The 12642-nt window shown below is 48.8% G+C and overlaps 1 protein-coding gene across 1 annotated transcript in view; it reads left to right on the forward strand.

Moving 5' to 3' along the window:
- Positions 1-256: 256 nt before the first annotated feature.
- The window catches only part of Ippk (inositol-pentakisphosphate 2-kinase), a 42370-nt gene continuing 29984 nt past the window's right edge, over positions 257-12642 (forward strand). Inside the window, exons 1-2 of the mRNA XM_051171067.1 lie at positions 257-488; positions 11329-11376. Of these exons, the coding sequence (XP_051027024.1) occupies positions 408-488; positions 11329-11376 (129 nt within the window). The 5' untranslated portion in view covers positions 257-407. The remainder of the gene's footprint in view (positions 489-11328; positions 11377-12642) is intronic.

Raw genomic sequence — 12642 nt, forward strand, 5'->3', positions numbered from 1 at the left:
AGCGGTAGCCCTAGGACCGCGCGACGCTGAGCACGTTGGATACCGGGCGCCAGGCAGCCGCCGGCCTCAAAGTCCGGGACCAGATCCGGAAACCTCCCTTCCGGTTCCCAAGTCTGCGTTTCGGAAATGAGTCACTTTGCCAGCACATAATATGGCTTCCAGCTCGTCGACCGCCCTGGATGTCAACGGTAAGGTGGGCGGGACCCGGAAGTTACCCGGTGGGGGAATGGCGGCCGCTGGGGGCGTGGCTTCCGGCGCTCCTTGCCTGCAAGTCGCGGCGGCTTAGAGCGCAGGCGGCAGCTGACAGGCGCTTTTCTTCAGACGGCTGCGGCGGGAGCCCGGCGAGGCGAGCGGCCTCCAGCTCGCGTCCCCGCGTCCCGGCCCGCGAAGTTCCAGGGCGCCGGGGCATGGAAGAGGGGAAGATGGACGAGAATGAATGGGGTTACCACGGCGAAGGCAACAAGAGCCTTGTGGTGGCCCACGCGCAGGTGAGCGGCTGGCGGGCAGCGCGGCTCCGGGCCTCACCGGACGACTCCCGTAGCCCTGTGCCTAGTACCTTCCAGTCTGGGTCGTGACTCCTCCAGCTTCCGTCCAGGTGGTTACCTGGTACCCCCAACAATACCTTCCTCAGCTCCGTAGTCATCCCCGGCACCCCTGTCTTCTTTACCCCCGTGGCCTTTCCTGCTAGTGTCCCTTTTCGGTTCCTTTCAGTACTGTTTCCCACGCCCCGTGGGTGCTGCATGGCCTCACGCTGTGCAGTCTCCGCCGGGATGCTCGTCTTACTGCCAGGGCACGGTGGGCCGGAGGCTGAGCCTGGAACAGGGCCTGGGCAGCCCCGGGGAAAGTGCCCAAAGAGTGCTGTCACTCTCAGCGTGGAGTTCCTGGAGTTCTCTCTTCCCGAGAGCCCACGGAGGTGCTGTTCTACCCTGTTGCTGCGCTCGCTGTTAGGAACGGGCGCTACCACAAGTTCGCGTCCACATCATATACTTTAAATGGTTTCTCCTTAGTTCCACTTGAAAGGGAGTTTCAGAAGATGTAGTGATTTCCAAAGAGACGAATTTAGGAAGAGAAGCCAATGGGTTTGTGTGCAGCCTCAGATTTCTCTGACATCTTGCTGTCTGATACAACCTAGCAGGAATGTGGTGGGCTGGGGGAGTAGAAGGCGGGGAAGTGTCATGTGAGAAGGGCAGTAGCACAGGCTTCCCAGCGCTACCACTGGCGGAGAAGCTGTAGGCCGTGTCAGGAAAGTGAGGATGCGAATAGCATGCACTTTGCTTCCATCAAGTTAAGACTGTATGAGCTGTACAGAGTGAGGAGTGGTCCCGAGCTTCGGTCTTGGTTCTCGCTGCTGTCTCTGCCCTACTGGTGTGTTTGTTCAGACTGTGGATGGAGGAGGAGAAAGCCCCTCCTGAAAGATAGTTTTGTTTTGTTTTGTTTTGTTTTGTTTTTTTCAGGGCCTTTTGTGACCAAGGAGGGTGGATGTTTGTAAGTGGGATGGAGAGAGTCTCTGTTCCCTTCGGCATGAGGCATGTCTGTAGTCCTCCTTCCCTTTTGAGAGCAGGTGAACTTTGCTTCTCTGCTCAGCTTCCAGGCCTGCCTCATCCAGTCCAAGAGAAAGGGAGACCTTTATCATGTCTCCAGGCATGGTCACTTTTTCTGAGCTAGCACCAACCACTCTTTTTTTTTTTTTTGGTTTTTCGAGACAGGGTTTCTCTGCCTTGGCTGTCCTAGACTCACTTTGTAGACCAGGCTGGCCTCGAACTCACAGCAATCCGCCTGCCTCTGCCTCCAGAGTGCTGGGATTAAAGGCGTGTGCTACCACGCCCAGCTGCATCTACCACTCTTATGAGCTCTTACGAAGTCTCCTGTCAGTCCTTCCTCCTCTGTAGCATGCTTATATCCTTAGGTCTGTCCTGCAGGAGCTGGGAGTGCTGGTGGGGACCTTGGGCTGGAAGAAAATGTGCCGTTTCTGCCATGTGCAAAGGGGATGAGAGAGAAGGCGCCTTCTGTGGTGTACAGGTCCTGGGGTCTTGGGGTTGAGGAGCTTAGAGAGGGCTGCAGAAGTATATAGGACATGCTTGGGTAGGCAGGAGGGTGGACAGCCAGCCAGTTCATAGAGATGAGTTGTGTCAGGGTTCTCTCTACCCCCTACTCTAAGGACAGCTCTAGAAGGTTCCATTGTTAGTTGTCAGTCTGAGATACATCCTAATTTGTGATAGCTCTGCAGTGCGTCCATTTCCAGGTACCATATCATAAGCATTCTGTCCACCTGGGTCAGAAAGACCTCTGACCCACTTGCGAGGCTGTCAGCCTCTTGGTCACTGTCCTGTCTGCAGCCACAGGTATGGACCCTGAGGGGGCTCTTGTGTAGGGATGTGCTGCATTTGTCCATGCAGACAAGGCTGTGACACTTGCGCTACCAACCATTTCAGCTTGTGAAGCCTGTGGCCTCCCTCAAGGCCACAGCAGCTTAACTCTCCTAAGGCATTTGCACTTGCTTCCTTTACCTTCCATTGTTGGTCTTGGCTCCGAGTCACTTTTACGTTTTGTTTGTCATTCAGTCTCTCAAGTCGTCCATGGCACCTAGGCTTTTGTGTGTTGGCTGTAAGGTGCAGGGAAAAGAAACAATCTCTGCTCTATTACTATGCAGAGCTGTCATGTTTTCCTTCTTATTGAGAGCGGTACCATGGAAGACTTGTTATTTAACTAATCTGCCCAGAAAGAACATTCTTCAACACTTGACAAGAACTGCCAATTGCATGCTGGTCTGGTTTTAAAACCTTTCAGAGACTCTGTGAAGAGCCTCATTATCTCTGTGTAGCCTTGGCTGTCCTGAACTCACATTGTAGACCAGGCTGGTCTTGAACTCACAGGGATCCACTTGCCTCTGCCTCCCGAGTGGTGGGATTAAAGGTGTGCACCACCACCGCCCAGCTTTATTTTAATTTTTTATAGTGGATGGATTTGTTAAAGTAGATTAATACCCCATTTAATGTGGGGAAATGTTAACAATGTTAACTGGAAAAAGGGGACTACAGACAGTATGGTTGTAATTAGATGTGACTGGAAGAAAATACATCAAAATGTTATAAATAGTTATCACTTTACAGTAATATCATTTGATTGCTTGATTGGGAATGGTTCTCACTGTGTTGCCCTGGCTGACCTCAAACTCCTCAGCTCTAGCAATCCTTCTCATCCTCCCAAGTGTCTGGGGTTACAGCCTGCCAGTCTTGGCTTTTTTTTTTTTTTTTTTTTTTTTTTTTTAAGATATTTTCTTCACTGGGGAAAGCCAGAGGGAAGGAGATCTCTGTTGGGGCTAGCGTGGTTGATCTTGGCAGCCAGGACCAGGCCAGCCAGAGGGACAGAATATCACGATATTCTGTCCCTTAAGAAGACAACTCTAAAACCTTGTATGTTGACTATGTATGTTGACCAGGAAGAAGGATGTAGGTGTAGTTTAGTGTTAGAATGTGCATTTGCATGCTTGGGGCCCTGAGATTAGCCTCCAGCATCAAAACTATCCCAGAGTTGAAAGGGACACGGTTGTGAACTGTGCGGTAGGTCACAAAGCAAATGAATATATTGCTGTGATGTGACCCTGAGAACTCAAGGGAAGCTATGGAGACAGGCCAGGCCAGCCAGTGGCCCCTGATGGATAGTCACCCCAACAACACATGAAAAAACAAAAAAATCAGGACAAAGAAGTAAGTTTTTTAAAGTTTGTAGTTTTGAATCTAATTCCTGTTCTGTACTTGATAAAGAGAAATTGGAAGTGACAATCAATACATTGTTCACAAAGGTTTCCATCTGTTCAGGGCTGGAGGAATTGGCCTCCTTTGTGGAGATGCTGGAAGCACAGAGCTGCTTGTTTAGTTCTGCTTTTTCCCTCTGACCACATGTATATATATATACCTAAGCCCTGGGCCCAGCTTCAGTATTCATCTAGAACTAGTTGAAAGAGTTTGAACTTTTTCTTTTCACTGGTGCCTGTTAAAGAAGTGACATATCCCACACTTGAGGTGTTCAGTGGTGGTCTTTCAGATTGGTGCAGCTGAAATGGCTTCTTTCTTGGTGGCTGGTCTGGTCACATCCTGTCTCATTGCATGCTCCTTGATTCCTTATCTTGTGATGCCAGGTTAGGTTTTATTTCCATATTCCCTTTGGTGATTCTAGCTTTGTGTTGCCTTGCTAGTATAAGGACACCTTTGTCTTTCTGCATTTACATTTTCAGAGGTGACCTTTCTCCCTCCTCTCCTTCCCTCTTTTCCTGCTTGGTCAAAATTCAGTCAGAGTTCAGCTCTCAATACCTTTCTCTGTCTTCCGAGAGCAGCAATTTTGGGGGTTGGGGAGCTTTTGTGAGTCTAGAGAGGAAGGCCGTGCTGTGCTGGCCTGCTCTCAGCGTTACACAGTCTGAGAGGGTAGTGCAAGGCCCTCTGTATTTGCTTGTATTTCTCTCACTCCACCTGTGGCTTCTGTGAGCCTTGACTCCTTTTGCATGTTCTTGGGGTTGCTACCTGTTAGGGATCGATGAGCTGGCCTGGTCAGCCCCTTGGGCTCCTAGGATCACATCAATGTGTGTTACATTTTTTCACTTTGTGACTCCCTCCCATGGTTCACACCTGTGTCCTCTTCACTCTAGGAGGACGGCTGGGAGGTTGAGCTAGAGCTACCAGAAGTTAAGAAGAATGCCTACCTATGCCTACCGGTGGTGTCACTGATACATTCTTTGTTGATCTGCCTTTTTCTCTCTTAGGCTCTTAGTTGTCGTTGAGGCTAAGCTGTGCCTCAGCCTCGCAGCCTGCTTCTCAGGTCCTGTCAGAGAGGTCAGTGGCTTGGCATCTCTTGCCTCTGGTAACTAGCAGACCATGAATGGTTTTCTTATAGGGTGAGAGCCTGTGTGGAAGTTGGTTTCAGGAGACATATTTGGGACAACCTGTGGCTCCCACCTGGAAGTCATCCTCACAGTTTGGAGGGGCTGGGTCGAATGCTGTTCCTGGGACCACATCCTGAGTGGTAATACTCTTCTGTATCCCTCCCCTTGACAGTGATCAGAGTTTCCTGGGATCTTTCATGGACCTTTTCCTGGCTTATCTCCTCACCAACTTGTCAAAGCACAGTGACCCTTGGGACATCTGACTTAGTGAGTGATTCTTTATACCCTGAGGGTATCCTGTAGGTGATAGGATAGCTTATCTTCACTGAAGGGCTTTGATTGTCCCCCCCCACCCCCCCCCCACCCCCCATGCCCCCCATTATGGTTTGGATCTTTTGTTTTTTGAAACAGGGTTTCTCTGTGTATCCTTGGCTGTCCTGGACTGGCTTTTGCAGACCAGGCTGGTCTTGAACTCACAGTGATCCCCCTGCCTCTGCCTCCCGAGTGCTGGGATTAAAGGCATGCACCACCATGCCCCGCCCTATGGTTTGGATCTTAACTGACTCCTAAAGGCCATGTTGAAGTCCTGGTCCCCAGCTGACAGTGCTGTTGGAGCCTTTAGAGGCAAGGCCTACTCGAAGGAAGTTAGGTCATTGGAGCCTTAGCTTTGAAGAGGGTGTTGGGGCCCCAACCTTTTCAAACTCTTGCCTTCTCTTCAGGTTGAAGTTAGGGAGCAGCTTTCCTCTGCCATGCTCTGCCTCATACAGGCTCACAGCAGTGGATTAAGTGGCCAAGGATGGAGGCCCCTGAAGCCACGGATCTGCCCTCCTCTTATTTATTATTTGTATTGTGTATGTCTGTTCACCATGTGCGCTTAATGCCGGCAGAGACCAGGAGGGGACTCAGATCCCTGGAACTAGAATTAAGAATTACAAATGGGTGTTAGCTACCTAGTCAGTGTTGGAAACTGAACCTAGGCCCTTTGGAAGAGCAGCCAGTGCTATTGCTCCAGCCCCACCTTTCCTCCTCTTAAGCTTATTTTTTCAGATGCTTTGTCATGGTGACAGAAAGCTAGCACTCCTTTGAGTTTCACTTTGGCAGGTTCTGTGTGGCCTTTTATTTCTATTTAGCTATTCAGTTGTTGCCTCTTCTGTCTCCAGAAAAATATAGAGAAATATAGAAGAAAGTGGAAGTCACCCATAGTTCCCCACTTAGAAAATGACTTCCAAACACTGATGTTCTTGCTTCCAGTCCTTTCCCAGTTAGGTTTCTTTGTTGATGGTGGGAAATTCTCTGTGGCTGTCTGTGTTAGCCTCCTGGCTAGTGGCATCTCTTCTAATAGGAGCTGTTTGAGGCTGGGTTTTCACTTGTGTTTTACTGCCACTCTCTACTCTTCACTTCCCGTAACAGTCTACCTCTGTCAGGGTAGGTCCTTTCTACAGGTTGATTGGCACATGTTGTTGGCTCTGGTGAGCTTGAGTGTGTCTGAGTGCTGATACTAACATTGACATTTAAAGCTGATGATAGGTCTCCTTGGGGAGGAGCAGTTAGGTTGCTGGTGACAGTTTGTGGATGATGCATGCGCGGGTGGAGAAAATAGTTCCCCCTGAAATGGATCCATTGTTGTATTGAGATTTTTCTCAGTTGGTCATGGTTTGAGCTACCTAATGGGAAGGGAGAGGAGACTTCCTGTGGGTGATAGACTGAGCTACTGTGCATGCATGTGATGACCGGGGACACCTTGTGGCGGGATGGTCCAGTAATGGAGAACCAGCAGGCTGCTATGGACTTTGCTGTCAAGCCCCACAAAGTTTGTGTCCATATTGTTTGCCTAGGACTAGCCAGCACCCCAATCCCTTAGTGGACAACCTCTCAGCAGCCTTTTGGAGCTGGACAACTAACTGGAAATGTGATGTGGAGATGCCCTGGGATTCAGAACTGCCTACGAGCTCTGTTCTATTGCACATGACCTTGACCTTAAGCCCCAAAACCTTAGTGTCTGGGCTTCCTTCAGATCTAGCTTTCCATGTTTTATACCTTGGGATTCACAAGGTCCACCTCAAAGGGAGAAGAGGTGGGGAGACTGTAGCCTGGAAGCATACTCTGTGCTCTGCAGTAGTGATAGTGTTGGTGTTATTGAGTGCCAGGGCAGTAGTGATGCTTTTTATGTCATCTTAGGCCAGGTTGGACTCACAGAGATCCGCCTGCCTCTGTCTCCTGTGTACTGGGATTAAAGGCATGTGTCACACCTGGCTTGTTGTTTGCTTTTGTTTTAAACACAGGTCTCTGTAGTCTAGGCTGGAGTAGAATTTATTCTGTGGATCAAGCTGGCCTCAAAGTTGCCATCCCACCTCCAACTACTGAGATTGTAGGTGTGAGCCACCTTGCCCAGCTATATTAACATTTTTTGTTCTTGGTAGGCTAGAGACTTGCTTTTGAGTTAACTTGTGTTGATGCTGATGCGCTCTGGTGACACCCCCCCCCCCATGTGTGTGTGTGTGTGTGTGTGTGTGTGTGTGTTAGTAATGCAAAGGAAATATATAGTTTCCATTAGTAAATAGGCCAGCTGTCTTGTGTTTATCAGGAACACAGTGGCAGGAACTTTGGAAATCTGAGTTCGTACTAGTAGTAAAATGCGGCAGGTGGGGGCGGTCAATGAATTCCTGCTGTTGGCATTTGTGTGCACGGGCCCTCTGAACTGGCCTCTCTGAGGATACAGCAGGGAGTTCCTGTGATAGAAAGGCTCATATGACTTGCCTAGCACCACCCTTCCTGGGCCTGCCTGGCTACAAACTTCTGTTGTGCAGCTTATTAGTTCTCTGGGAAGTGGAGAAAGACAGCTTGCCTCTGGCTGCAGTAGAGCTCTGAGAGAACAAGCTTGGCTCCTGCTGGCTCACTATGTGGACAGAGTGAGATTTCCCCTGCATGTAGGCCAGCGCAGCAGCAGGGCTCTGTCCTCACTGATTAGGGAACTGACTAGGGTGTTGGTGTTCCAGCATGGCCAGGCTGTCCCTGGAAAACACTCCTTCCCGGCCTTGACATATGTTGTCTTAATTGTGTTTTTTTTTTTTTTTTTTTTTTTTTTTTTTTTTTTTAAGAATTATTTATTTTATGTGGATGAGTCCTCTATTTGCATGTACACTTACATGCCAGAAGAGGGCATCAGATCCGATTACAGATGGTTGTGAGCCACCATGTGGTTGCAGGGAACTGAACTCAGGACTTCTGGAAGAGCAAGTGCTCTTAACCTCTGAGCCATCTCTCCAGCCCCTGTCTTTGTTTTTCTTTCTTTCATTTTTTGTTTTTTTGAGACAGGGTTTCTCTGTGTAGCCTTGGCTGTCCTGGACTCACTTTGTAGACCAGGCTGGCCTCAAACTCACAATGATCCACCTGCCTCTGCCTCCCGAGTGCTGGGATTAAAGGCCTGCGCCACCACGCCTGGCACCAGCCCCTGTCTTAAGTGTTGAAGGGAGTACTCAGACAGGCCCTTGAGCAGGACAGCAGTTTTTCTTTCTTTCTTTTCTTCTTCTTCCTCCTGCTCCTCTTCCTCCTGCTCCTCCTCCTCCTCAATCCTTTTTTCTGTTGGTTTTTTGAGAGGAGTTTTCTCTGTGTAGCCCAGGCCAGGCTGGTCTCGAACTCAGAGATTTGTCTGCCTCTACACCATCACCATCTGGTTTAAAAGTTGTTTATAAATAGCTTTTCTGCAGATCTGCTTTTTTTTTTTTTTTAGATGAAATTATAGTTCCATTAAAGTGATTATTAACAGAGATTCCCAAGATTAATTTTTGATGCCTGCTTTTAACATGAGAAGGGAGCAGTTCTTGCCTGTATGCATTGAGTTTCAACTCTGCAGACCAGGATTGGCATTCAGCTGTGCAATTGATTATCAGTGCATCCAATGCATGGCACAGCTGGGAATGGGAACTCAATAAGAGCTGTTGGAGAGGTTGGGCTTGGTGGCGCATGCATAGTTCTCACACCGTCTGGACTACTTGAAGGAGTGCGGTAGGAGGATCACTTGAGCCCCTGAGTACAAGGCCCTCTTGGGCTGTATAGCAAGGCCTGAACCTCACAATCTTTAAGTTGTTGAGGCCATGATACTGAGAACGAAGGGCAGGGTATATGAGAGAGATTGAAGGGAGAAAAAGGAGAGATAATGTAATTATATTTTAATTAAATTATTTCAAAAAACTTAAATTATACAGGAAGGATTGGGGGGATCTTGGAGGTCCCAACCAGCATAAAAGGAGTAGTGTGCACGGTTGGGGATCTCCACAGTGCTTTTGCTGCGTCTTAGGTACTCCCAAATAATTGTGTTTTACACAAACATTTAAAAAATTTTATTTTTATTTTATGTGCATTGGTGTTTTGCCTGCATGTGTCTGTGTGAGGGTGTCAGATCTTGGAGTTAGAGATAGTTGTGAGCTGCCATGTGGGTACTGGGAACTGAACCTGGGTCCTCTGGAAGAGCAGTTGGTGCTCTTAACTGCTGAGCCAAATCTCCAGCCCCCTCATGAAAAAAAAAAAATTAAAAGACATCCATCCATCCATCTATCTTTCTACTTATCTATTTATTTCATATGTGTGGGTGTTTTGCCTGGTGTACGTCTTTGTACCATGGGCATGCCTGACACCCTTGGAAGCCTGAAGAACGTGTTAGCTTCCCTGGAACTGTAGTAACAGATGGTGGTTAGCTGCCAAGGTTGAACCTGGGTCCTTTGCAAAAGCAGTGTATACTTTTAACCTCTGAGCCATCTTTTCAGGCCCACCCCCATTGTTTTTTGTTTGTTTTGTTTTGTTTTTGTTTTTTTGTTTTGTTTTTCGAGACAGGGTTTCTCTGTGCAGCCTTGACTGTCCAGGACTCACTTTGTAGACCAGGCTGGCCACGAACTCACAATGATCCACCTGCCTCTGCCTCCCGAGTGCTGGGATTAAAGGCGTGTGCCACCACCGCCTGCCTTGTTTTGTTTTTTGAGACAAGAGTTTTCTCTATGTAACAGCTCTGGCTGTCCTGGGACTCCATCTGTAGATCAGGCTGGCCTCAAACTCAGAGAGATCCACCTGCCTCTGCTTCCCGAATGTTGGCATTAAGGGAGTAGGCTGCCTGGCCCAGCCTTCCTTTTCAAGTACTTTTTGAGACAGGGGCTGGTGCTGTCTGTAAGCTGGGCCGGCGTGGAGGTCCTGGAAGGCCTTCCCTCAGCCTTCCACTGCTGGGGCCACATGCATGTGTGCTTGTGTGTATTTGACATAGTTTCTACTATGCAGTTCAGGCTGCCTGGGGACTCAGTCTTCAGCTTTGGGAGGCTGAGACAGGTGGATACCGTGAGGCCAGCCTGGGTTATATACTGTGTTCTGGAGCGAGATTGCTAAAAAAGAAAAGAAAAGAAAAAGAAAACAAAACCCAAATGGTAGTTATTGTAATCTGGAAATGCTATTGAACTTGTCACGAACGTTGAGAGCTCTTCATCAGAAGAAATGAAGACACACATTTCACGTAACAATTTGTGCTTAAAAGAAATTACTTCTTTGTTTTTGGAAATAGGATCTTGCTAGAAGTTGTGATTTACTGAATGTAAAATTGCGTTGGTTCGTGACACACTATGATCTCAGTTCATGGGAGGTAGGAGCAGGAAGATGATGAATTTGAGGCCAGCCTAGGTCTATTAAAAAACAAAACAAAACAAAACAAAAGAAGAAAAACAAGAGGGGTGGAGGAGTGGCTCACAGTTAGTTAAGGGCATGTACTGCTTGCTCTTCCAGAGGACCTGAGTGCAGTTGCCAGCATCTTACAACGGCCTGTGCTCCAGCTCTAAGGGGTTCAATGCCTTCTTCTGGCCTCTGAGGGTTCCTGCACCTGGACCTGGGCATATATCACCAGGAGGCCCCTGCCCCGTGGTGTTCTGCCAGCATGCGTGTCCACCATGCGCACAACTGGTACTGCCTGTGAGCTGCCATGTGGGTGCTGGGACTTAGGTCCAGGTCCACCATGTGCACAACTGGTACTGCCTGTGAGCTGCCATGTGGGTGCTGGGACTTAGATCCAGGTCCACCATGTGCACAACTGGTACTGCCTGTGAGCTGCCATGTGGGTGCTGGGACGTAGGTCCAGGTCCACCATGTGCACAACTGGTACTGCCTGTGAGCTGCCATGTGGGTGCTGGGACTTAGGTCCAGGTCTACTGGAAGAACAGCCAGTGCCCTTCATCCCTAAAGCATTACCACCAGCCCCTGCATAATAACTTTTTGAGCTTCCTTATTTCTGTTAAGATAAATATCTAGGAGTAAGTGGGCTGGGTCAAAGGCCACAGGTTTTGCTGGCTGCTTTGTGGTGCAAGCTTTCTGAGAGTGACTCCGACTGGGTCTACATGCTGCCCTGGCCCTTTCTCCACTGTTGACCATTGTAGCTGAGTGTTGGGCCACTACTGATCATGCTTTGTTTTATTTTCCAACAGCGCTGTGTAGTTCTGCGTTTCCTGAAGTTTCCTCCAAATAAGAAGAAGGTAAGATTGGTGGGCTGGTTACTGTCATCACAGCCTATACTTAAGAAGACCTGGATATTTTCCCAGGGCAGGTGTATGTGTGTGCATGCGTGTGTGTGCTTTGGTGGTGGTGGGCTTTGCCCAGGATAGGGAAATGTTCTACCTCCAGGGTGTGTCCTATATCTTAAGCCCTCCAGTGCAGAAATGTTAATGCTAATTGTAGAAATTTAAGTATGATATAGTCATTCAATGTGGGAAGTAGTGGGCCCTCATTCCTGATGTGGGACCCCTAGCAGACCCTCTGTGTCACTCTGTGGTAGGTCTGTCTGCATTAGTCCTGGTGTAGCCTGTGGGCACTGCTCAGAGGTTTGCAGGGCCAGATTTCAACTTGATTTTGATGAGTTCCTTAGTTGCCTTAGCAGAATTATGTGTAAGAAAATAAAATTGTGTCACATTGGGTAGATAATCTGTTATGCTAAAATCACAGTGGGCAGGATCCGGTGGAGGAAGTAGGTTGAGTCATCTAAGCACAGCCAGTGGACCCACCATGAAGACTGCTTGCCACCCTGTCTCCCCAAGTTGAGCTACTTTTGCTTTCTGCTAAGTCTCAGGTAGATACTGAATAGTGGAGGCTCCTGTTGTTTTAGCATATGGTGTAAGGGACGCTGAGACACTTGGCCTGTCTTGGCTTTGCACATGGCCAGCTGCCTGTGAGCCACATGGGGCTGACCTGGTCTCTCAGGGCAAGAACCCCATAGTGGGGGAAGGTGGAACTCTTTGAAGAGGTCACTAGACTGTCTGGGAGACAGTATGTCAAGTGACTGAGGGCAGAGGTCATAGGAAGCTGTGGGACATTGATGGTAGGTTTGCTTCCTAGGAGCCAGCAGTAATGTTGCCTTTAACTGGGCAGCAGTGAGAGTCAAAGGTGAGTTTAGCAGAGGGAATCAGGTGGGGTCCAGACACCCCATGACTCCATCCTCAGCTGCTGAGAGAAATGACCCAAGGTATTCTGTCAGATGTGTCTTGGGGTGCCTCATCCTCTTCTGTCCTGCCGTCCTGCCTGCCCTTGTGCAGTGACTGTAGTGTGCAGTGACACCCCACCTACTGGGCCTTCCTGGGCAGTGTCTTCCTGGTGGGGGGGTTCACGTGGTCATCCTTTTATTCTCCAGGTGGATTTTTTTTTTTTTTTAAAATGTACATCTGCAGGCCAGCAGAGGGCATCAGATCACATTATAGATTGTTGTGAGCCACCATGTGGTTGCTGGGAATTGAGCTCAGGACCTCTGG

The sequence above is a fragment of the Acomys russatus genome, chromosome 3 (genome assembly GCF_903995435.1).
Source record: "Acomys russatus chromosome 3, mAcoRus1.1, whole genome shotgun sequence".
In the NCBI taxonomy this organism is placed as follows: domain Eukaryota; kingdom Metazoa; phylum Chordata; class Mammalia; order Rodentia; family Muridae; genus Acomys; species Acomys russatus.